Here is a 26,710-nt window from a genome sequence, read left to right on the forward strand (position 1 = left end):
ATTTGAAATCTTTCAACAACCTTTATATTATATTAAGTTTAATATTCTAATATATTTTACTGTTGAAAGACAACTGTATTTAATTTTATATCAAATTTTGTTAAATGTATATTCGATTTTTTAAAATCATTTATTAAATTGAATTAGATTGGATTTTTTTCAATTTTTTAAATTCTTATTAATTCTCTTTAAAATATTATTATTATATTATTATTATTGTATTATTCTTACTTGAGGAAACAAATAATATTTTAAGAGTACTAAAATTCATTTTACCATTGCTAAATTCTCACATTCTAATTAAATAAATAATTTGAGAAACAAATTACATGTTTATGTTCGTTTACCATATCTGTCTCAATTTGAAATTAATTTTAATTCCCATTTAAATTGCTTGATTCATAGCAAGCAGCTTATTTCCGCGAAGCAACAGGGCTGATACGCAGTCTGGCTCAGCCAGCTGGCGTCTGTTAGTGCGCATCCCTGGTAACTGTGTATTTGTTTAGTTTTTGTGCGAATTATTTTGTTTTTCTGTCCAATAATTGGTGTACAATAAGTAGTTAATTGTGTTAAAGATGAGTGCGAGCGACACAACAAAGCAATTATCGATTGTGGATATACGAAATTATATGCTGCAAAACGACGGCAAGGTGACAAATCATGCGCTCGTCAAGCACTTCAAGAAATATCTAACGCACACACAAAGTGAGTCAGAGACAAATTTATGTGTATTCGCATATTTGACAACAACCTGTTGACATCATAGAGTAATGCAATCTGATAGGTAAACTAAGCCCTACTGAAATCTCAATTTCAGATGAGGCCGAGGCACGAAAGCGTTTCAAAACCTATGTGACGCTGCTCTCCACCATCAAGAATGAAAACAACCAAAAGTATTTAATACTGCGCAAAAAGTATATCAATGAGTGCCCGAGCGAGGAGGTTGTGGAACGCGCCGTCGCGGCTGCGGGCACTGCCTCTGCGCCCTCCAGCCCGGGAGCTGCTTCCATAGTGTCCGTAACCGATAGCGGCATGTCGCCAATGAGGCAGCCGCCACCCTATAAAGCGCCGCCCGAGGTGCAGCAGTCGCCAGCACCAGAGCCGGAACCAAGTGTTCCAGTGATCGCCGGCTTGGCGGTGCATCAGGATCAAGTTGAGACCTATCGCGAGTGCGTTAACGAATTCACAGCTGCCATGCAACGCATTGACCCGGCACGCCTCGTGCGCCAATCCGACATCGACAAGAAGAACGAACAAGACACCGAAACCAGTGCCAACGGTAACGCCGATGCCAATGCCGCTGCCACTGCCGATGCCAATGGCAATATCAATGCCGAGACCAATGCTGATCCTGATATTAATGGCAATGCCAAGTCTATATCTCGGGTGAATTCCGTGGACGAGGGCAGCAATAAGGAAAATATACCGCGTTTCTCCTTCTCGTCGGGCACCTCCACTGATAGCTCCTCTGCAGAGAAGGCAGACACAGCTGAGAATCCCATCAGTGTTAAGGAAGCGACACGCAAATTCAACCGGATGGCCTCCGAAGAGGAGGCGAAAATAATATCGCCGCCGCCCAAGAAAAAGCCAGAAAAGGTATGTCTTCTTTATGTTTAACAAAAACCGGTTAATTAACCCATGCGAATATGGATGCGGGTGCGGGTGCGGGTACAACTGCTTCCCATTGCCTAAACTAAACAGTTCCACATCGCTGCTGCTGCTGCAGTTCCAACCAGACTCTGTCTTACTTCCTGTGGGAAGTGTTTAGTGTTTTTTCTTTTGCATAAAACAAATTTGTCTGTTCTTATTGGCAACTAACAGAATTCCAAGACATATTTGACCTGGCCTACACAGATTCTTTGAACTAGTTCGCATAGCAATAGAGATATGAGGGTGTTTTTACCTGACACGCGGGCACTTAGATCCCACTCTCACTACCTCTTCCTCTCTCTCTCTTTCTCAGTCGGTCTCTTTCTCAAATATAGCTCGAGTGGAACTGCTGGTCACGAACTAGCACTACCAGCACATTCGACTTGTACATATCCATTAATTTTATTCTCCTACAATAAAATGTGAGATTCATAAACATTACAAGCGTCCGCTACAATGTGTTTTCGTCACATATTCTTTTGTGACATATGTATATATAAATGTATATAGGTATATATGTATATATAAATTACATGCGTACATGCATTGAGCGACGCATGTACTATTGTTAAAGTAGATACAAGTAAAGTTTATTGAAAAATAAGTTCTTTAATGTAATTGTTAAAGCTTTTCTATATAGGAAAATCAGATGATTATACAATAGGCAAATGTAAAGAGCAGTTTTCTTTATTTCTTATAGCAAATACCTATTACAATATCAAAACCATGATTTCACTACGCTCCTTTCGTAATAGCTTGAAAATCCAACATCTAACCGATGTAATATTTGCTTTACTTATAATTAGCCATGCAGCAACTCAACTTGTTCCCTTTGAGCATGCATTGAGCAAATTTTTAAAAATATATATTACATATATATATAGTTGGTATATCGGCCACTACATATAGCTGACAATAAAAGGCGACAACATGTTAAAATTTGTCAAGCGTTACGAGAAAATCGTTTCGTAGCAAATGTTGCGAGCTAAAGACGAAGGCAATTACCATTTGGGCCCGAGCATTGACAAACAACTGTCATCCACTCAGGGCTGTCAATCAAAAGTGTTTAGGGTTTAGGCATAGGCAACTGCATAAATCATTCCGCTACGTCCGGCCAAGATGAATATGTCTATGTCTATACCCCCCCGCCCACAGATATTCCAGAACGAGCCAGGCGACAGGCGCAGCAGCAGTAGATGTATGTCAAAAGCGAACTCCGAATTGTCAACTGCATGTCAAGCGCTATAAAAACTCAACTCAACACTCGACTAAAACACTAACGAAAAAGACTTAAGTGTTTATTTGTGCACACACACACAGACACGCACTCGCTTCCACTTATGTGTGTTAAATTAATGTTTACATATATCGAAACGTCTTGCAGCGTCTAAGAATCACAGCATTTATGTTGGGTTTCTCACGTTTTTCATGTTTCCGGATTAATGTGGCCCGAATTACATGCAGACAACGATATTTCCTCTTTTAGCTGTTGTACAAAATATGATTTTAAACAGGGTATTTGCAGATATTTATAAATACAGTCTTAGCCTACATTATGATTTTTAAGAATATATTTTCTATTATTAACAATCCTTTACATATTTCCCATTATTCCCAAACCTAGTTAGATATCTCATTACAAATCATTCGAAAGTTATCTAGGATCGATGATCTGATATTCAAGACAGTTTCATGATCTGTTTCATGCTCATCATTGTCGAAGCCGTGGAACCTGTAAAAATTATTAACAAATCTGTGCGCTAACAAGCCAAATCAGCATTCAAAAATACAAAAGAAAATGAAAGAAAAAAGTAAATAAATAAAAAAATTTGATAGACGGCGCCAGCAATCTTTATCTATCACAAACCCAATGTATGTGAAACCCCCTTGATGAATTATGTTTAATACAAATATTATTAATCATCTCAGAAATTGTGGAAAAAGTGCCAAATCATTCATGAAAGAGTTTCGAAATGGAATTCTGCCCCTTCTGCTTCTGCTTCTTCGTCGTCTTTTGCTTCTTCTTCTTGTTCCATAGATCCATCAATATTATAGACCGTGAAATTTAGGCGCCGCAACCGTAAGCGCTGCGGGTCAAATCTGCCTTCGAGCTGATCAATTAAATTCGTTTCGAGTGTTTTTAATTAGCTTCATGAGTTGGCACTTTGCGCATTTAGTCAGCACCCACTGTAGCCTCGACACATACAACTATTTAAATTGCTTAGCTATCGTTGAGCTGCAGTTAATTTCAGATGTAGATAACTATCCAGTGTGTTTATTAAACTTGACTTTTAATAGAAAAAATGTTAATCCGAAGAGTAAACTAAAATACATAGAACGAATATAAAAGAACTATAGAGAAGAAACTATTAGAGAAACTATTGAGAACTATTTTTTTTTAAATCTTTCTACTAGATTTCCAGAAATGAATTTATAAAAGATTTGAAATACTTAAAACGAGCTAAGCATCGTTACTCAGCTCAAAGTGAGTATTTAGCACACATAAAGGGTTTTTCCCCCAATGTTCCCCTATTCGACTCTTTAATAATTTCCCAAGCTCCCCCAACAGTTTGGTCGAGCTTTAAACCAACTTTGGCTCAATTTTAATATGAGACAAATCTGGGCAACTTCATTGAACCCGCTCCACACCATTTTTGCAGGGAATAGTGTTTGCCCAACACTAAAATGACAATTTTGAAACAACCCTAAATTCCATTTATGCTACGCTTAGAAGGCATTGAAATGAAGCTCCAACTGCAGCATCAAACAAACCACATATATTTTTATTAACCCACAAGGTACTTTGGTGGCCAAAGTCCGTGTCCCAATATGCATATTAAGCCCGAATGAGAGGTTGGTCCTGCCAGAGAGAGAGAGAGAGAGCGAGCGAGAGGGAGAGAAAGGGGGCGAGATAGAGAAAACCCTTTTTTTGGATAGAAACAAGTTGGTGAAACATGTTAACATAGCCAATAAGCAGCAATAGAAATTAGTTAGGCAAAGCTATAGTCATCAGGCAGGAAGGCGAGCGGGGAAGGCGGGCGAGCGACCGAACGACCGACCGACCACAAAGGACCCAATTAAAAATGTAAGGAAACAAACCAAAAGTTGTTATTGCTGTTAAACAACAACGCCGTATGTCCCGAAGCGGTTAAATTTACAAACAGCAACAATGTCGACCCGATCGAAGCGGACAATGGCACAGCGGACTGCGAGTGACTACGGGCGGAAGGCATACGGCAATACGGAATACGGCAAACATGACCATTTTGTGGCTTCATTCCGTTTTTTCTCTAGTTTTTTTGTGTGTTTTTTGAAAAGGGAGTCAAAGGTAAGTTTCGGGTGGCAAACGCAAACACAGCGAACGACGAGGACATGCTACAGTCTGCTCTGGTCTCTGCTGTGCTCTGGTGTGGTTTGGTCCGATCTGCAGCCGGACAATGGCCAGCCGTGTGATATAATATCTTGCATAAAGGGACACACACAGGACATAAGAAAGCCAGTCAGCAAACAAGCGATTGGGGAGAACTGCCCCCAACTTGAACTGGGAGGTGGCCGTGCCCAATGACGACGACGACGACGACGAGTAGCAGCAGTCGTCGGCAACATTTTTCGTTTTTTTCGATTTTTTTTTTTGGTTTGGTTTGTGTGTGGGTGGCTACTTGGGGGCGTTACGGTTCTTTTGTTTAGCATTGACATGGCCACTTTGCCCGGGGCCTTACTTTGCAATGTTTGTCCTGTTATGTTGCTGTTGCCGTAGCCGTAGCTGTAGCTCTGCCTCTGTTTTGGTTTCATTTGCTCTCTCGCTCACCTTGTTGGGTATTCGGCGAACGGCAAACGGCAATGCGGCGTGTGGCATGCGGCATGCGGCATGCGGCATACGGCATTTGCAAATGGCGCCACCTGAAGCGGGTGGTTAACGGGATTTAAGCACGACGGCGAGTAATTGGAAAAACGTGAGCACTCCCAAAGTCAAGTGGCGTGTAAATATATGAAAGGAGTTACGGCTGCTGCTGCTGCTGCTGCTGCTGCATCCTGCGGCTAAATGCCCCAACCATGTGTATGCCGCATTTATTAGCTATGTGTAACATAACGTAACGAAGCGAGTGCTGTTTGCTCTTCTTTTATTTTCTTTTTTTTTTTGTATTTTGTTGCTGTTTAGTGGGGGTGTGGCATGCAGAGAGTTACAGGTAAGCAAATGCCTGACTCTTTTGCAGCCTTGTTAGCAAACGCGAAACATTATGCGAATGGATAATTAGTTGCCGAAAATGTTTTCAGCGCTCGTAAATATGAGAGGCAAGCACACATGTTGCCAGCTATTGTTGTCGTTGTTGTTGTTGTTGTTGCTGATGTGGCACATGTGTCTGCCTGCGCCCCTCGCTCATTAGAGAGCTCATTATCAATGGGAATGCGTGGTGGTTAAACAGCTACCCATTCCCGAAACAAAAAACGAAGAAAAAACATGAGGCACAAATACTGGAGTGAGAGAGGAAGCGGGAGAGAGAACAAGAACTTTTTGGAGCTCTATTTCATTTAGCGCATCGCTAAAGAAAACCCGGCGCACCAAATGCCTAAAGCACGCGCCTAATAAATAAAAATTATTACCTTCATAATTATGGCAAGAACATGCCGTCGTCGTCGAATGTGTGCGCATAATTATGCCAGCTTTTTACACTCGCATAGAAAGTGAGCGAGAGAGTGAGAGGGGGGAGAGGGAGAGGGAGTAGGAGAATTCCAATCCCGCCCAGAAACCGTGTGGCTGCTACAACGATTGCCTTGCCACATGTGAGTGTGCGTGTGTGTGTGTGTGTGTTTGAGTGTGTGCGTGTGAGTGTGTGTGTGTGTTCTAAGATGTGTTGGCGTTAATGCTTTCAATGGGCTTTCTATGTTTTATGCCCGTTTCACATATATGCATATACATATATATATATAGTAGATATAATTTTTGTTTTTAACGCCCCGCCCCCGCCTCGCTGCTGTAGGCCTACTCTGAATTTTGTAAAATGTTGTGACAGAAACATGCATAATTAATTTATGCGCTTTGGTAACCCGTTTTTATGTCTTTCAGCAGCTAATTGAGGAAAAGGACTCACCCGATGTCACATTGTCACATCCGAAAGCCAAGGAATGGATTGTCGCCATGGCCAAAGTCAATTATCAGGAGCTCGCTAAGCTAGCTAATGATTATCCAGAGCTCGTCAAATTGCAGGTTAGTAAAGAGATTATAATTTGTTATATTTATAGATATAGAAATCCTATTTATACTCTATATTACACATATGTTAGAAAAATTCCATTTGAGTTCCTCCACAGATAAAATATAAGGTCTTCCTGGATTGTTCAGCGATAAGATTTGATTTCCTCTCAATTTTTAAATACCAAATAAGTACTGTTCAGCTCCAACATTGTGCAGAGAATTTTAAATGAACTCAGATTGCGTCTCACTAATTTCTAGTATCGTACAAATAATTATGCCTGCATTTTTGCCTAAAATTAACTTTAATTTAGGATTTCAAACTATTCCAATAGCTGTTTTACAGTTAGCCTAACATTTATTAGCCACGATTTGTCAGTTGAGATTAGCCAAGAAGAAGAAGAAGAAGAGGAAAAGCGAAGCCAACACACAATGCCTGAGGCAGAGGCAGAGGCAGGCGCAATCATTGGCTCGACTTAAGCAGCTCGAACAAATAAAGACAAGTACAAACTATTCATAAGCATTAATTACGACAAATTAAGCAGCAACGCGTTGTTTTTGCCATGTCGAACAACATTTAAAAATGCGAGAGAGGAAAAAAAATCAGATATATATATATGTGTATGTGCATATGTATGTATGTATATATAATGACAGTTGGCGGCGGCAGTACGTGGCACAAAAAAAAAATATATCAGAAAAGTAAAGCACTGCCAGCCCCAGTTGCTGCCTCTGACAATTAATTGTGAAATATGTTTTTCAAAATTTTTAGCACTTGTAGTGCATGTTTTCTCTAAAAAAAAAAAAATAGAAAAATAATAATACGAACTGAAAAAGTGGGCGTTAGCTGAGGAAACAATTTTTCCGAGCGAGAGCGTGGGCCTCGAAACAAGCTGCGACAATTGCCATTAGGCGAGAGGCAGTCGGCAAATGCAGCCAAAACTTGACCCACTAGGATGGACCAAAACGTGCACAACAAATACACTTACACACACACACACACAGAGAGTTGTGTATCTGTGTGTGAGTGTATGTTCTGGTACATGTAATTTCCATTTTGGACAGACAATTGTATACAAGCGTTTGACAGAACACGTGTTTATATTTGTACTCGCTCTCATCAGAGCGATTTTAAGCAATGCTTTTTACAAGCCCCGCAATTGTCGCCGGTAATAGAACAGCTATAAACACATGTTTAATCAAATTATATAGCTGGTAGTCTACATCTACGTCTACATCGATGTCGACGTCGATGTGATATCAAAGGCGAACACACAAATGTCACAAATGATTAAAAACTGAGTTAAGAAATAGAATTATTTCTGACATCGAGCAGACGAAACAATTTTGCGCTAACTTATTGTTGTAGATAAATGTCATATTAAATGTCATTTATGACAATGGTCATAAATTAGCTTGCCCAACAATTTATTAAGCTACGTTTATTTTGTTTTTCTTCTAATATATATGACAGCACTCGAAATACAGAACATTTTCGATAGGGTAGTGCGGGTGGGCTGGGAAACTCTACGAAAATCTTTTCCCCCAAAAAATACAACAAAAAATGAACCGAAAATATTTGCTAAAAGGAGGCAATCTTTGGGGACTGCTGCCTGCTGCCTGCTGCGGTGTCTCTCAATTAGAGAACATTTTGGGTCCCACAAATATACATATTTTTATGTGTGGCATGGCTCTGGCTTCTGCCGCTGCTGCTGCTGCTGCTGCTGCTGCTGTGCCCTCTACACGATATTTCCATGAAGATGATTTATGCCAGCCGCAAGCGAACATGGGTCGCACTCCCGAACGATACCAGCTCGGAGTCGAATGAGCAAGCCTTAACTTATGCGAACTAATTGCCGTACAAATGCAATGTTCCCGGAAATAATGGATTCCGTACTTTATACTATATATGTATGTATGCAAATCTTGAATGCCATAAGTGCAATCAATTAATACGAGAGCGCATCTCGTCCTCTATCTCTCCCCGCCCTCTTGAGTGCAAGTGTGAACGAATGGCAGGCAGCTCATTAGCGGCGCTTGCAATTCCCCGAATCACTGAAATCGCAATGAGACGGAAATAGCAATAAATCAGAGACACGATTGTCACTTAACCTAATGTCTCAACTCGTTCCCAGCACGCACGCACGCACGATCTCACTGCCAATCTCATGGTGCTTTCTATACATATATATATAAGATTGGTTTATTCATGATCATGCAGTTTAGTTAATGATTTGATAAGCTTATATAGCAGTTGAATGAATTTAGTTAAAGAATTGATAACATTATTTATGATTTCCATGATTTGCAATCTACAACTACAACTCTTTTAATATTCATCATATTTTATCTAACTTTTCCATTTAGCTATTCGATGTTGGTTTGCTCTCTGTAGTTAATAGTTGTTTGTATTTCAAGTTTAATTAAATTTTCTGCAATCAGCAGCTGCCAAAATAACAAAGCTCCAGACTCATTTCGAATTCAGTTACGCTCTAGGCCTGCCAAATCCTTTTTTCCGTTTTCCCCATGTTCAGACTCTGCACACATGCGACTGGCATCATGTGGCCACATGTCCATCCTCTCTATCTACATTTATGCATATGTATGCACGTCTATGTCTAGGTATGCTAATAGTAGGCGCTTATAAAGTGTAACAAGTTTTGTATTAATTAAAAACTTTAGCTGCCGAATGTCCATGTGTGTGAATGTATTGTGTGTGTAGTTTTAACAATTTCTATTTGTATACCCTGTAAATTTTAAAGGGTGGGTAAGAAAGTGTCTAAGAGAAGAGAACTTAGTGAAACTATTTTATAATTAGTCTCTATTCTTGTTCAATTTGATAAATTCATATTACGAAATTGTTAACTGAAACAGCTCATCAACTTATCGATAATTATCGATTTGTTTTTTAAAGTATATCTCGAGATATATAGAACCGATTCACATGAAATTTGTAAGGCAAATGCGCGTCAGCTATATATAGCTTAATGATAAATCCTTTCTGGAAACTCCAATCAATAAATATAAATAAACTGATTGTTTTCTGCCCATTCCAGGTAACTTCTAGTCATGACTCGTCCACTCTTCATTCATTTTCTATTACCTAACAATGTAAATACCTATATAGTGAATACAACTATGAACACTCACTTGCACTCAATTACGAATACGAATAGTCGCAAGCATGCTACACGTGCTGCATGTGGAATGAAACGCGAGTTTTTGACTGTTTGTTTGCCGTCGCATCGGTTCTTTTGGGTGGGGCACAGCGTGGTCCGCTTTGAGTGGGGGGAAGGGGGGAGGAGCAAGCGGACCGCCCAATAGTCGAGCATGCAACGTTTTGCCATTTCAGCTTGTAGCCATTGTAGTTACTCTTGTTGCTGTTGTTGTGCGTCCCTTTCATTCAGTCAGCCATGCAGCCATATACGAACTGCCATCCAACCAACCATCCATCCATCCATCAACGTGTTTGACCTAGCCGGCGATTCGGCTTGACATGCGAGTAAATTGAATTTTCCTTGTTTCACATTTGTTTTGACTTGTTTTTACTTTGTTTTTCCTTTTTGATTTCGGCTGTGTGTTGTTCGAATTACTTATTCAAATTAAAAAATATATATTTTTTTTCTTTTTTTGTATTATTTTTGCTGCATATGAACAATGACTGGGCACAAAAATGTTGTCGATGTTTCACCTTCAACTCTTTCCACTATTTACATAGTACATACGTGCGCGTATGTGTGTGTGTATTAGCATATGCGAACATACCTACATATATGTAAGTATGTGTTTTGGCATTTCAAAGTGTCTGTGTGTGTTTTTTTTTCTGCTGACTTTGCCTCGTGTTAATTATAACTCCCAACAGCAATTTACAGCTTAAGCTTAGACAAGAGCTATAATTCTTTTCATTCCAGCTACAAATTGGTCAAGTATAGCTATAATATATTATATTTATTTTACTCCTTAAAAGAGCTATCTGAATCGAATATTTTTCTACTGTCTGCTATAAAATATTACACGAACTGCAGGGTATTTAAATATCTGTAAAAGGAAAAAAAAACAAACTCTAGTTATGTATCTATGCCGGTATTTAATCTTTGATGTTGAGATCTGGCTACCTGTTTCACTTAGACCCACTTTTCCGCTGGTAGCCGGGCCAAGCCATAGGTGAAAGTAATTGAAAGCCGGCTGGCTTTTGATGAATGATAGTCGTATACCCCAACTGCTGCCGGCTGCCCTCGCAATGCCTGTGGGGCCCAGAGCGCTCTAAACTCAAAGGTGAAATTGTAGAAATGACCGTGAACTTTTCAGCAGGTCGTCAAAGAACAGCCATAAAACGTCTGACACCTTTTGCCAGAGACACTGTCGGCCGGTATTATAATAAAAATTTAACCCACAGCAAATGTCAGAAGCGTCAACAGTGGCGCCTTTTGCCAGGTCTCTTCTAAATCCGTCTACATCGGAATACAGAAGAAGAACATCAAAAACGAATAGAACTTGTGGAAATACTGACTCGATCTGCCCCGTTCCGCCCCGTTCTGCTCCGCTCTGGTCTGCCCTCGGGCTGTGGCCATTAAATTGGAGGTGACAATTCAATCAACGCATCCGCCAAAGCAGCCGACGTGAAATGACTGAATCCTTTCCAGAAATCAAATCAAATGTGTTTACGACCCCAATCTTGACATCTTTTGCCGACTGGCGGGGCTGCATCGCCTCGTTGGTGGCTTGGCACAATTTTATGCCGTTGCGTAGCTATTAAATTTAATTAGAGCTCTCTGCTGTCGCTACCGCCATTGGCCGTCAGCGGCACATAAATGTCACCAAAAATATTCTACTGAAATACAGATATATATATGTGTGTGTATATATGTGCATATATATGTATCAAATGATGCCGCCTGCTGCGCACAGTGTTCAAGAAGTACGACTGCGTGTCTCTCTTTATTTAGCTCCCCGTGGATATGTGACTTACTTATATAGTTCATCAGGGCTCGCTAGCACCGTCGCGTCATCAAAAATTGTTGTTGTCCATATTGTCAGTTGACATGCGAAAGGATGTGACCGCTGGGAGTGTTTAGACAGAGTCATCAAAGGTGTTATCCGTGGAGTTTCTAATGACATAATTGCGTTGGGAAATATGCAAACAGTTCATTCGATTCTTAATGGCATTTACAATGCCTAAAACTTATTCATTAAATATAGTTTTTTATTTGACAGTTTAGATTGCTTTATGTTTCGATAAGCTAGCAATACAGTCGATAATAAATAATAATAATTATATATATAGTATAACATGCATTGGTCATATGTCTAATATGTTTTATGCAATATCAATATGCAGATTTATAGAACTTCACTCAACCCACACCGATAGACTTAGCTTTTCGATAAGTTCATGATTAAGCAATTGTATATTTATATATACAATATTTATTTATATTTATATTTAGTCTTAAATATATCATATATTTTACTATAGCAGATAAATACGACAAGTTTTCCTATCATATCGCGTGCTTTAATGATATTATACCCTTTCTTTTATTTAAGCTATCGATATGCTATCGAAACAATTAATCAATGATAATCTAAATTCTGTAGAATTATTTTGTCATTTCTGGTAAACAGAATATAAATATGCTTGCTCATAAACATTATTGAATCGATAATAGATAGAATATTTTACAATATTTTAAGCATATATTTCCATAAAAATACTGCCTATACAGTCACAATAGGCACTTAAACTTTAGTTTAATCGGAAATAGCTATATAGAGTACCATATCAAACGATTTCCAAGTCAAGTCAAGCCATGAACTGCAATCAAAATGCTGATCGAGCCATTTGATGCCCCTCAGTCAATATGCAGCTGAACTGGGCGATTTGATTAATGAATCGCTGGCACGATCAAGACCTTAGATACGTGCCCATCGATTCGAATAGGCTCGCATGCGGCTAAGCTAAGCGAGCTCTAACCAAGCTAACGTTAACCATTTATTATGGCACCACCTTAAACGTGGCTGTCCGCAGTAGCTGCCATCGCATCGACAGAGGCCACAAATTCAATTTCAAAGACGCCGGAGTTGCGATCGCGCCTCCTACAAGTTTTGCACAGTTTTTCAATTCGCTTTTAATTATGAAAAATCGACGCACTGACAGCCAACATGAATTAGGGCGAAAGTTATTAAATACGAGGCGTGGCAACAGAGAGTAGTACCTGCCTGCCTGCTCCAATGGCCCCAACTCTGGGAATTCTTCAGCTGCTGGCGACTGACTACTCAAATTGACAAAAATTCGTCTGTGTTTTTTGTCTTCTTCTCCTTTTTTTGTGTTTTGTTTGTTTGTTTGTAGCATATATTGGGTGGCGCTGTTGGCGCCAACGTTTTGCACGTTCCAACGTTGCTTTGGTCAGTGGGACGTCCACAGAATCACTCCTCCTGGCTGCCCTGGCCTGGCCTGGCCGAGCCGAGCCGGGGCAGCACAGAATGTCTTCACAATTATTGTCATTCACAATTACCGGCGCATGCTTTAAGTCCAACACGAAAAGCTGACTTTCTGTGTGAGCTCCGTGTGTGGCACGCTGAATTCGTGAATACCCTTTAATCAGCCAGATAGATGATGCTGGAAGGGATTCAAAGTCCCTTGGCAGAAAACTTAAAAAGCTAATGCCAAAGAGATTTCTAGCTATATATCTGAAATGAATATTAATTTTTGTAATATCTTATAAAAATTTACATATTCAATAATGATTCTCTTATGCATTAATTGTTACAAACTGCCTGGCCAAATAGTTAGAGCAGCTCAAGAATCAGTTGAAGGCTCAAGAAATACGAATAAAACGAAACTAAAGTCCGTGACTTTAGAGTTCGGAATTTTCATTTCGCTGCGCCGAGCGAAAAACGTGCAACTACAGTAGACACTCCCCCGATCTGCAGCCGCCTAGCCTATGCCTTCGATTCGTTGATGCTGTCCATCCGTCTGTCCTGCGGTCCAGCCGTCCCTCCGTCTGTCTGCCGCTTAAGTGTCAGCAAAAACGAAATTGAGCTTATCTGCTAAATGCATCGATCGCGGAGCCTCTGCCCAAGGACCAGTTCACCTCCAACTTCTGTGCACCGATGGGCGACTCGATGCAATCGTGCAGTCGTCAAATTAGCGACGTTCGAAATACTTCCCAGATAACTACGAAAATCGTAAACAAAATAAAATGCTCAAACCCGCCGCAGTTGCAGTCATTTCCTGCGCTCCACAGCCACCAAACGATCTGTCACGGCGCTCAGGACGAGGACTTTGGGGCAGACACTTCCCGAATACGCTAAGCCCTAAACAACTTGAGGAGCAATCAAAGTAATTCGCATGCTTACGAACCAAATAGTGTTCTGTGGAAGAAGCATTGGCTAGGCATTACGAAGAGCTAAGTTTGCTAGATGAGCCGAAGCCCTATAACTCAAGGATAAGCTAAAAGGCGACTATAAAATTTCAAAGTAGATCTTGATTTTCAACGGACTAAGGATTGACAGCTGTATATCAACGCCATATCAAGACATAGCCTGATACACCCGCTTCACACCTTGAGCTACAGGGCATTTATAAGGCATTACAAAGAGGGTTAAGCCAAGGCGACGACGACGACGCTTCACGATCCAAAGTCGTCTTCTGTGTGATTTATTCGCTACTCCAATTGAATTGTTTGACGGGGTCTGCAGGCGACCACAGAGATCTTGGATGGATGACTGTTGGCTGGCTGAATGCTTCGATGGATGGCTGCTGTTGAGATCACTTGAGTGACATTTCATGAGCCGCGGAATGACGTGCATTTGCAGACGCCGCCAACAAAGCAAAAGCAAAAGCAAAAGAAAAAGAAGAATTTATATAACAAGAGACAATGGCATCAGCGTTACCCATTGATGATGATCATCTGTGGCTGATGATCTGATCGCGCAATTCCCAAAACGACAAACTCAGGCGCCATGTTAACCACCAAGAAGTCACTGACTAACTCCAGCGCAATCCACAACATTCACACAATCAGCGATTGACGAAGATGGATTCATGATTGACTGCCGACTGGCCCCAGCCATTGTTAGTGCACAAAACTGATTACAATCAGTTGAGATGGCGACGGCGACGGCGACGACGACGACGACGACGACGACGGCAACTTGGACGGTGACGGCGTTTGCATTTTATTGAACACGATCCTTTTGATAGCCACAGAAGTGGAACTGGAACTGGAACTCGAAATGGGAAATCAGATGGACTTGATCTGCCTTTATTTGGACAAGCAACTTGTCATTTTTAATGGAATGCATTCTGTTTAGATATGCAACAGTGTGAGTGTGTATGTGTGTGTGTGTGCGTGTGTGTGTGTACCACTATCCAAATAATATATACACTTGACCAAATTGTCTCCTCAATCAGATATTGTAGTTATTAATGGGTGTGCGAGTGTGTGTGCGTGTGTGTGTGTGTGCTGCATGCAAAGCAATCAACACCGCAATCGACCCCACTCAACGCGCCGTTGCCTTTGGCTTTAATTCGAGTTGTATATTGATTAGGTTTCGCTTTTGGCGAATCCATGTTCCTGTCGTCCTCACTGCCACCGTTCCATGTACTAGCGCCAGCTACTGAAACACACATTGTCCTCCTAAGAGGGACGCCACACCAGCGGCAGGAAATTTGTCATATATACATATATATGGACCCAGTCGAACTTCGCGCACTCTCTCTCTCTCTCTGTCCCTCTCTCTTTCTCTCTCGGGTCATAAATTCTGCAATACAAATATAAATAATATTTCTCATCCCATTGCCAATTGCCAGCGGCATTTTGGCATCGAGCATCGGGAATGGCGAGTGGCGAGTGGCGAGTGGCACCGATGCCGGTGACTACCCCACACATGGTTTTGGACACCTCGGCGTGCGGACAGCAATACAAAAGGAGGTGTTGCCACGTTGTTATGAGTTTTAAAATCTGCCTAACCCCCCAGCCCTCAACATTTATTCGTATTTAATCGATTTTTCAAATTGCCTTCAACTCTGATCGCGCACAATACGTACCTGCAACATATTCTTTTGCAACGCCCACCGACACGCCCATATTTGTTTTGCACATATTGTTGAGGCGAGCAAAAAAAAAAATATATATATATATATATATATGAGAGAGAATAAGTCGGTATTTAGTGTTTAAGCTTTAAAAAGAAAATGCTGGGTGTATAAGTACGCAAATGTAAATTAATCATTTATAATATGAAATATGATAATATGAGAAATTTTGGGAATTGGGCAGAGTACTAAGATGAGATATTAGAGCCATTGGCATAGTATGAGCTTCTACTTCATATGCTTGCCTTCTCTGGTCTTGTCTGCCTATACATCCTTATAAATATTTCAGCTCTGTCTATAATATATAATGTCTAGAAATCAAGAATCAAGAATTGTTCAAATAAGATCAACTGATTTTTTATATGGAAATCATATAATATTATATAATCTTAAACTTTGAATGTAAATCTTTTACTTCGAAAACTTAAAAAGATCTCTGTATATTTCTATATCTTATTCATATAGAAGACTTCCAAATAAAATGAAAATTCTTCATTATATTTAAAGTGCTCTGAGTTACTCATGCTTCGACTCATGCACACAATTGCTTTAGTTACAAACTTATTTAAATGGAGGCGTGCACAAATTCTAATTGGCATCGGCATTAAAGATTGTTTTGTAACTCTTCTCCCAATTTGATGAGAATTTGTGCATAATTAATGAGGGAATCTGAACAGGTGCGCGTGTTTGGGGCGACAACCGTTTCTGTCAAACACGATGACAAAAGATTACATTTTGCAACTTGCGGCTGCTGCTGCTCCTGCTGCTGCTGCTGCTGCCACCGACCCCTGCATGTTGTTAGGCAGAGATAGAGGCACAGGCGAACAGGCAAACAGGCAACAAGCAGGCAAGCAGGCAACATGCTTAAAAATTAACATAAAACTTCTGATAATAGTTTCGCATGCGATTTGTGTGATTGCCAGATGGAGCCAGCATCCAAGCAGCATCCCACGCACTTCGTTGTGCCCGGCTCGTTTAGCCTAAAATCTGTGCAGCGCATCCCGGCTACAGCGACATCATAAATAACGAAAATAAACTTTTGGCGCAGAAGGGACGAATGTGTTGTGCCCCAGACCCAGGCGAGTCGAGTGGAGTCGAGGCGAGTCGAGTTGAGCCAGGTCGAGCCTCGGATGCCTCTCGTCTAAAAGTGTATGTAGAGCCAAGGCATGGCCGGTACATATGCAGCCTGAGTGCATTTGCTTGTCAATAAAAAAGGTTCCGGTCAACGAAACTGAAAAAGAGCTTTAAAAAACAAGCATGAATATTGCAATCGAGCTTGAATGACTGCAGTATACTCGCTCACAGCGAAATCCATTTAAACAACTAGCCAAGTTACCTTAAGGAATCTATGCTTCTTGAACTAACAGGATTAAATATTGATATATGCATGTATCTAGCTATATGGCTTATTCCTGGATCTAGAACTGTGAAAGACATAGTTTTTGCTATTTTATCCTACCTTTGGCTAAAGAGTTGTGGAAGATGAATCTACATTTCTCTATATACAGAAGAAGTATATGGGCAGCCAGGCAGACCTCACACAAAACCAATATACTCCCTTTTACTTGGTTACACAGTATGAAATGGCCTCAAAAAGGCAAATGATCTGAAACTATGTTGGCAAGTCGCGCTTGAATATTGAATGATTTGCACGGGCAACATTTTCAGAAGAAGAATTTTAACAATTATTTAGCTGCTCTCGTCTCTCTCTCTCTCTCCCTCTCCTTCTCTGTTCGCTGCTGCTTATCAAGCATTTCATAATAATTAATTAGGAAAATTAAGAAACGATTATCCCAGCGCGAGGTAAACGCACGACTTGCCCGGCCGGCCGGGCAAAGGAATAACAAAATTCTGTTAGTCACGCATGCTAATCTTCGTGTTGTCGCTAAACTTGCAACAGTTGCAAACAGCAGCAGCAGCAGCAGCAGCAGCAGCAACTGCAACAAGCTCGACGACAGTATGCAACGGCGGTGGCCCACGTTGGCTGGCTGCGAGGCAAGCATTGTTTGGCGGGGACTACCAAAAACAAATGATTATTGGGCAGGTGGGTGAAGGTGCGGGCGAGGCGGGGTCTATTTAAAGGGCTAATCGTGTCGCGTCTGTGGCGCATCTCGTGCTCGCTTGGTCTAGCGCTCTTCGTGATCTCGTCCGGCATATCCTGTACCGATTTATGGCATATGATCGGGTCAATTAGCTTTTCGGAAGGGCGTGGGCCCAGAGACGCTGACCTGGCCGAAAAAAGTAAAAAAAAAAAAAGGCAAAGAATTGAGTGTAGCATTAAATAAATATGGTGGCCATTATCGGATAAGCTTCTGGATCATTTACCTAAACATGTCACTTCACATTAATCTGGAGTCGGGGCAGCAGGCCGCAGTCAGGCAGTCAGGCAGCCAAGTCGGCAACGGGCAACGGGCAACAGGTAGGCGAGGAAGCCATGCCACAGGCCACACACAGCGCCAACGTGCCGCATCGTGTGGCTCCAGCTTCGCATGCGCAGCGGCTGCCTCACTGGCTCGCTGGCTCGCTGAATGGCCGATGGCTGTTTGCTGCTACCACACAAAATCGAGATTATCATAAATAATATGGAGTAACAGTTCCACGCGTTTAGCGCGGACCTAGGATGCCCATTTGTTGTGCTTCCCAGGAAAGGATGAGGTCACACTGAGTTAGCCACTCTCTTGAGCTGAACTGGAGCTGGTCAACTGCGTTGCCCCTGAGCCCAGTCAGTCAGCCTTAATGACGTCTAATTTGTCATCGTTGAGGAACTAATTTTTTAGCTTGCTGATATGGACCCAATAGAGCGCTACCTGTCTTGAACACGAACATTTATAAGATTTCTGCGTAAGTTACAAAACCAGGCAAGAGGAAGACGGCCAAGACGACGGCGACGACGATGACGATAATATCATGGAAGATGGAGAGCTGTTGAGCTTGGGGACTCATGTGAGAAGTGGAATTTACATATAATTCCGGGAATAATATGTATTTAATGTATTCGTTAAAGGGAAACCTCAAACTCCAACTTGAAACTAAACTGGCGATAAGATAAAGCTGTCTACGCTTCTCAAAAATTCGCTGTAAAATTTAAATAACTCTTTTTTGTCTTTTTGTTGCAAAAGACCTTGTTTTGTTTTTTATTTTTATTTTTTTTTTTAGGTTTAGTTGTGTTTTTATATATATATATATATATATATATATATGTTTTTTGGGTGTGTGTGATACCTTTTTTGTTTAGGCCCAAGTTGATTTAGCTGCCACTTGATGATCTCAGATCTTTCAGCGAAATGAAATTAACTATTCATATGCCACTTGCATGAAACTAGTTCATAAACTAGAGCCCTATTAAAGCCTCATTTGTCAAAGAATAAATTGGGCAATATTCGAAACGTAATAAGTGCTATCTGAAGACATCTAATTGGGCCTTGTTCACAATTTATGTCGCGAGTATTATGGTAGCAGAGTGACATCATTTGTGCATGTTGTGGGAACAATTCATGTGGACTTAATACAAATTTTAGAATATGAGATGAGTTATAGCCACAATAGGGTGATCCTAAACTAAAAATGTCTATGGTTGTAGATTTACTACAAATGCTGTACTATGATCTAATTAGATCTAAGCTTAAATTGAGAGAGACAAGGAGAACAAGAAAGAATGCAGGAAAGAGGATGAGAGAGAGAGACGGAAATTGTACCTATAAACTATAGCAACTATAAAGAGAGAAAAATATGGCGAAATGAAGATAATAAGAAAGAGAGAGAGACCTTTTGTTGTATCAAATTAAATGTTTTATAGCTGTATAAATAATCAACTGGGAAATTGTGGACATCTTCTTGAATAGAAGCAAAGTTCTTATATGCGATCAATATTTGTTTTGGCTAACTCTTCAACGTGTTGGTCTAAAGCAGATGACTTATAGCTGCATCGATAATCAACTAGGAAATTCTGGACTTCATCTTCTTCTTGAATAGAAGTAAAGTTTTTACATGTAATATCTATTGAAATCAATATGTAAAAGCTTCCCATTCGTCCATCCGTCTGTCCGGCTCACAATATGTGTCTTCATGTTTGAAATAAAGATTATTGAAAACAAACAGACATCATGAGCACATAAATTCACTTCTTCCCCTTCTTCCTCGTTATGTCGATCTGCAAACGCAGTCAAGGCGAACGCCTTCAATAAAAATTGAAGGTGGATCTGGCGGATTGGAGCTGGGCGCTGAACGCAAGTTGTGCTTTAATGTTGCAAGATGCATGTCTTTGCAACTTAACATATCCGGCGCCTAAACCTATCAACTGCTTGCACTGATTGCCCAGGATTGCGGATTGCGGATTGAGGATTGAGGAGCAGGAGGCTGAGCATGATTGGGAATGATGCCAGGCAAGGAGGCAGCCGCGGCAGTGGCGTCTGCTGCATGTCTGGCAGCCGTATTAATAATTTTAGCGTACGTTCGTTGATTTAGGGTGCATTTAAAGCGTGAACGACTGCATTAATAATTTCTTTTGCAATTTTATTGTGCATAAATTTCATTAATTTATAATTTTGTTTGATTTTTACTGCGACTAACATCCAACCCGCTGCTTCGCTCCAAGGAGCATGTTGCGCCAATGTGTTGCTGCGCATCGCTGACTGTTGCTGTTGCTGCTGATGCTGCTGATGCTGCTGCTGACTGGGGGCATAAATTATTTAGCCGTAGTTTTGGCAGGCGCCCGTTGACCGCGCGCTGCGTAGATTTTGCGATTGCGCGCCAAGTGAGGGCTTATCCACATTTGTGCCGGCGTCGTCCTCTCTGACCAGGCACAGAGCTCACCCTGCTGCTGCCGTTGCCGTTGCCGTTGCCGTTGTTGTTGCTGTTGCATTTGTATATTTGTATTTGTATTTGTATTTGTTGCTTTTTTTGATGTTTGGGCTCCATGCTTCATTGAGAAACTTATGCGGTTGTCGCTGTTGTTGGTTGTTGCCTGTTTGGCCGTTTGGCTCTTTGCCTGTTGCCTGATGCTGGTTGGCTGCGGCCAATGCAGAGGTCCTGCAGCTGTGCCCGGCATGTCGCCTGCCAATGTCTTCGGTTTGTGCCCGCGCAGTTAATTATAAAAGCTTGGACATTTTCGCTTCGGTTTGTTTTCATTTCCAGATGCAGATTACATTATGATTTATGCAAAATAGTAAATGCGTCTGATGGCAACATGCGCCAGCCGCCATTTCCCCTCGCTCCACTCCTCGCCATGCCGATTGTACTTGCAATGCAAGAGACCAGCAATACTTAGATGATATTCGTAGCTTGCTGTCTGTCTGTCTGTCCGGGATTGCAACGCCTACAAGCCTAGAAGTGCATCGGAGCTGTGCACCCTACCGGCTGCTCAGCTCTATTGCAGAGCCCCTAATTTCATTTATCGCCCCTTTAAGCCAATCATAAAGCCTCGCGCCATGGACCTCTCGTAGCGCTTTCCCTGACGCAAATTCGTCGCACGGCCGCACGGCCATAAATCAGTTGCGCCATGAAGAGGCATCGTAAAAGTGCTTAAATTAATCATCCCATACATGTATTTGTTATTCAGCTCGTAAGGTTTTACGATGCCCCTGACCGCGGGGCATCCATAGGCGCAACAGGTTGCCACCGTCGCGTTTTGTTTTCTAAGCGCCAGGCCACTCACTGACAACGGCCAGTTAGCAATAACAATAACAAAATGCAGCCAGTGGATTGATCTGAGCATGAACGACTGGCAGATGCTCTGTAAGGATATGAGCTATCAGTTAGAGAAGTTAGTTTTGCAGAGTATAAAGAAATTGTTATCAAAGTATGAGTGTGCAGGGACTTTATCATAGCTCTAAAAACCTATTAGATATCTACACAAACTGAGAGCAATTCGTGAGAAAATATTTAGCAAAGAAGTTAAGTAAACTGTCAAATTTATTGAAAATATATTAAATCAGTTATCGATAAAAGAAATTTTGTAAAAGAATACCCATTTATTTAAGCTAAAAATGGAATCGAATAATTATCAATAGCTTAAGCAACACACACATATAAACCCAACAGCTCTAATAGTTTACATATCAAGAAAATCTAACCGCTTGCAACCCTGTACTATGCAGGGTATAGCAACAGGAACAACAACAGACCGTAGAGCTATATATCAAATCGTAAACTTAACTGTGTAATATTTGCAGGTATTTTGCATAACGAGAAATTCTTTGTCATCGCTGGGCATTGGGCTGGGCTCCCTCTCTCTCTATCGCTCTCCTCTCTGTCTTCCGCCCATAACGTGGCATTAATATAGAGTGGAACATGCTGTTGCATCTGTGGCATGCCAGGACAGTGGTCAAATGTTTTCGGGGCTAGTAGCCGTAGCTCTAAATTGCAAATGAAATTGCATCGTTATTACATGTTTCAGGGGCAGCGCAAATTAAATTCCATATGGAAAAAGCAATCTTGCCAAGAGCCGCACACGCACACGCACACAGACACACAGACACACATACACACATGTATTTATGTATTTATTTTACACAGATCTCTACACTGATGGCCACATTCTACAGTACGTGACAATGGGTGCGTTGCACAGTGTTTGAGCGGACAGGACAAGATGTTTAACAGCCCAGGCACTGAAATTCTATCGCCCAGACTCACAGAGAAAGAGAGACAGACAAAGAGAGAGGGAGAGAGAGAGAGAGAGAGCGAGTGAGCTCCTACAATCGCTTTTAAATTAGTTTAGTGGCATTTAAGTTAATCGCCTACAAGGGAGCTAAAATTGTCGAAGCTACCCCAAACGTCCATGCAGTCCATTCAAAATTGGGCGAACGTGATTCGATTTTCAAGAAGCTACAGCCAGACCATATCTCTTGTTCAGATACACACATATAGTAGGTATGTTCATTCACTTACTTATGAGTGGGTTAACTGCAGCAGCAAATTGAGTTGTGCATCGGGTGGAAAGCAAAAAGAACAACGCTGATGACAACCATTGGCCATTGCCCGTTGCCCGTTGCCCGTTGCCCGTTGCCTGTCCGTTCATATCATTTGATGGAGCCGTGCATCTGTCCAGCTCCAGTCTATCCATGTTGTTTACTGTTTGCATAAATCTTGCTGCCGCCTTCTCTAGATAGCGATGCTTGTAATTAAATTGCGACACGGGCCAGCCAATGGCAGCTAATGGCGCCACAACATAGATCCCCAAGACAAACAACGACTGTCCCACACACACACACCCATACATCTCTCTCTCTCTCTCTCTCTCTCTCTCTCTCTTTCTATATATCTGTGCAATTCATGACAGAGCATTGGGGACACGACCTGAGCTTGCTGTCTCGGCAAGTACAGGGCACGTTTCTCAATGAAATTCCAGAGCGAAGAGCGATCCAGAGCGCGCTTCTGTGTGTTCCGGCGTTGTCTGCTTGGCCATCAAAATATCAAGAGTCTGAAAAAGCGATACGGGCCTGGCCAGAAGGGCGCCCGCAACTTGGGCGGCTTTGGCGGCGACAACACGAATCGGTCGCAGTCGGAGTCGCCACCAACAGCAGTTAATTAATTCTGCATGAAATTTAAAGGGTTTTTTTTTTTTTTGGTTGCTGCTGCTGCTGCTCTTGTTGTTGCTGTTGTTGTTGTTGGGTAGAGCCGCCCAGCTAGAGAGTGCATATATGGCAAAGTCATTGTCGTCGCCGGTCAGCCAGAGCATCGGCTGGCGTTTCTGCACGTACAGCATTTGTCTCTCAGACCCGGGCACTAATCAACGTTGAGCAATCTGTGCAGCCGCAGAACTGTCCTGGCTGCCTCATCAGCCTCCCAAATCAAGTCATTAAGCTCGCCGGAGTGCCAAATGGAGCAAATAACGCTGCAACTAGGCCGAATGTGCGTCATGGGAGTTCACAGATGCCAGCGCAAAAAAAAAATCTCTCAATTAGTCAGACAATTAAATCAGCAATCGATGCCAAATGAATTCGATTTCATTCATTTATACGAACGTACGTCAAATACTTACAATATCTCCGCCTTCGCATGAATTGTGAAATCGTTTAAGGCAGTGCTAAATAACTCGTCTTGAGAACAGTGTGGTCGAATGATAGCTACTACTTCCCTATGCGATTCTCATTATTTCGAATGAAGCAAGCTGATTATAATTAAGCTTTTATTGTTATCTTTATATGAGTTTACTATTAATTATTAACAAGATATTTTTTCTCTTTTCCTTTACAGTGTCCAGCTACGGTAAGTTTTCATCCTGATTGCTTAAACTATCAGCAAATTGATCATTAAAACACTCCCTCTTAGTATTAAAGATCTATATATTATAACTTTGCATATTTAATATTCATGCCAAATTTATTGCTATCATATTTACTTTTTCAATTTTCCATTAGTAGCAGAAAATTTGAAAATGATATATAGTATTTATTTAGTTTTAGATTTATTTTTTTATTTTTTAAGTTCTGATCCCGATCTATTCTATAATGTTTTTTGATTAATCCAAACCAAAATCCTGCTCGTTTTGAAAAGTCAATTAAATTGTTTAAGAATTTCAATTTTAATTTATCAAAATTCTTTAAAATCAATTATATTTATTACATTTTCGACTTGAATCTGAAGGCCTCAAAAAATAAGAAAAAAGCAAAAAAAAAGCCGAAAATAAATATATTCAATTTTAATGGCCATTAAGAGTTTTGCAACAGCTCATATAAATGCATGAACTGTTAAATGTCGCCGGCAGCACTCATATAAAAAAAACTCAAAGATCAAATAAAAAATAAAGGAAAAAACAATAATTTAGCTTAACAACTTAATAACAAAGCAACAAAAAAACACCTCAACTCGATCAGCTAGCTGCGATCACCTGTTGCTAAGCAAAGGATGCGCATGCGTCAACCCCGCAGGCGACACCAGTATGTCAAAACTGAAAAACAACCCTCATCAGGACATCAGAGTGCTGAGGACAGGATCAGGAAGCAGGAGGCGGCAGGCGGCAGGCGCAGGCGACGACGTGAACTGCCTGAGTGTGCAGGATATTCCACCTGTCCGCGAGTTTATCGATTGCACCATTGACAAATGAGCCGTTGGGAAACCAATTAAAGAATTGATCAACAATAACAACAACAACAACAACGGCAACTGAAAATGTCATTTAGCACAAGTTAGAAACGACCAGAACGAGATATAAGCCTGATTAATGATCAAAAGAAAGTTATAGAAGCTATGAAAGTATAAATCATGATCGCTTAGGATTAACCATAAAAAAAAAGCCACAGAGTAGATTCAGTATAAACTGCACTGGCAACTAATTAGAGACTCACACACACACACGTACACATATAGTCAGGCATGAAGTTGGAGCACCTGCCCAGGTATGCTCTGGTATCATTAATAATTCAGAGACGGTTCGGGCGAACGCATAATAACCACGATTAAAGCAAACAAGGCTCATTGTCGGTTAAATGACAAGTTTTGACAACTTGTGAAACGACAAGTGGTCACTGCCAGTGGCCAGCAACAACAACAACCAGCAACAACAACAACGAGAGACATGCGAGTGAAAACAACAACAAAAAGCACATAAGCCTGAGCGAACGGGCAGCGCAGGGAAATAAGGTCCACTCTAACCAGCGACCCAGTTAAATTAATAATCCGCATAATTGGAGAACTTAACTCGCGAGGGAAATGGAAATGGAAAGGGAACGCGTGAGTGAGAGAGAGAGAGACAGAGGGGCAGAGAGAGGGAGGGCGACAAACAGAGAGCGTTATTTGCTTTGCGCTTAATATATCATTTAGATTGTTTGCCAAAGATAGCCACGCAGCGAGGACTTTTGCTGTCATTATTATTGTTTTTTATATTTGTTTCATTTGTTATTGTTGTTGTTGTTGCTTTTGTTATCCGATTATTGTTGTTCCGATTCCGTGGGGTATGCGCGTACGCATTGGCAAGTTAACATGGCCCGCTGGAAATTAGCCGCTGTTTCTTGCCTGCCTTTTGATTGTGATTGGGTCAAGGCGAGGCAGTTCGTATAATTTCTAATCAATTTAGTTAATCTGCAATTTAGATACTAGGCTCATGCCCATAAAGAGAAAATAATTGCATCTGTTTCACATGCGTGTTCCGTGTTATCCTGAGAACTAGCACACATTTCAGTTTACTAGCTCCAAGTTACGATTGGTTTTCACCTTGTTTTGTTCAGTGTCCTTTACATCATGATATTGATATGGCATGCATACTAATTATAATTTTGGGGCTCTTTCCGAATGGTTTGATTTAAATGATTTCCATGCCGATTGGTATAATAGTTCTGTTCTGTAGGATAATTATATTTAAATAAACGCTGAAAGTAAAAATGTTTATTTAAAGGCAAAGACAACTATTTCAAAATGTGAAAAATATAAAATTCATTTTTGTATATAAAAAAGTTTTAATGTCTAAAATATTCTCTGTTACTACAAAGAAAATGTCTGATCCTATTCCTGATCATTTAAACAGAAGAACTACTTAGGTCTCCATTTTGTTTTAATACATATATTATTTGAATCTATATTAAGTATTATTTATTTATTTTTATTTATTTATATATATATATATCATATTACATTATAATTGTTTTCATTTTCCCCAAATTGCTGATAATAGAAAGCAAAGAATGTTTTTCTCTCCTGCAATGTTTTTCATTTTTTTTCTAAGCGATAAGCATCTTCTACAATTATGATCTAATTTGTCGTGTACTTTTTTCCAACCGCCACAACTGTGCGTATGACATCAACCTGAACTGCTCAACTGCTAATATCAGGGT

At 40.8% G+C, this 26,710-nt stretch overlaps 1 protein-coding gene and 1 long non-coding RNA gene across 4 annotated transcripts; both read left to right on the forward strand.

Annotated features, from left to right (window-relative positions):
- The first annotated feature begins 449 nt into the window (after nt 1-449).
- On the forward strand, nt 450-26,710 carry sowah (ankyrin repeat domain family member sosondowah). Of its 3 annotated transcripts, none has more exons than XM_089467340.1 (5): nt 450-705; nt 818-1,596; nt 6,716-6,856; nt 24,138-24,149; nt 26,551-26,669. In XM_089467340.1, exons 1-5 carry the CDS (start codon nt 576-578, stop codon nt 26,605-26,607), a joined length of 1,119 nt encoding a protein of 372 aa, XP_089323466.1. In that variant the 5' UTR covers nt 450-575; the 3' UTR covers nt 26,608-26,669. The 3 variants fall into 3 exon arrangements, with proteins under 3 accessions (XP_089323466.1, XP_089323468.1, XP_089323467.1); XM_089467342.1 differs by having other exon boundaries at nt 451-705; nt 26,602-26,710; XM_089467341.1 differs by having other exon boundaries at nt 452-705; nt 6,719-6,856.
- Nucleotides 1,603-5,847, forward strand: LOC149269091 (uncharacterized). The gene is made up of 2 exons (XR_016269814.1): nt 1,603-4,735; nt 4,796-5,847. It is a non-coding gene; the product is annotated as an uncharacterized LOC149269091 (long non-coding RNA).

Source organism: Drosophila arizonae, chromosome 4, assembly GCF_054131065.1.
Source record: "Drosophila arizonae isolate 15081-1271.41 chromosome 4, UAZ_ARI_1.0, whole genome shotgun sequence".
Lineage (NCBI taxonomy): Eukaryota > Metazoa > Arthropoda > Insecta > Diptera > Drosophilidae > Drosophila > Drosophila arizonae.

Bases quoted from the DNA above. Each gene is read 5' to 3' on its own strand.
- sowah (XM_089467340.1), top strand. From the start codon at position 576: ATGAGTGCGAGCGACACAACAAAGCAATTATCGATTGTGGATATACGA. The intron at 706-817 runs GTGAGTCAGAGA...TCTCAATTTCAG, and splicing joins ATATCTAACGCACACACAAA to ATGAGGCCGAGGCACGAAAG. The intron at 1,597-6,715 runs GTATGTCTTCTT...TATGTCTTTCAG, and splicing joins CCAAGAAAAAGCCAGAAAAG to CAGCTAATTGAGGAAAAGGA.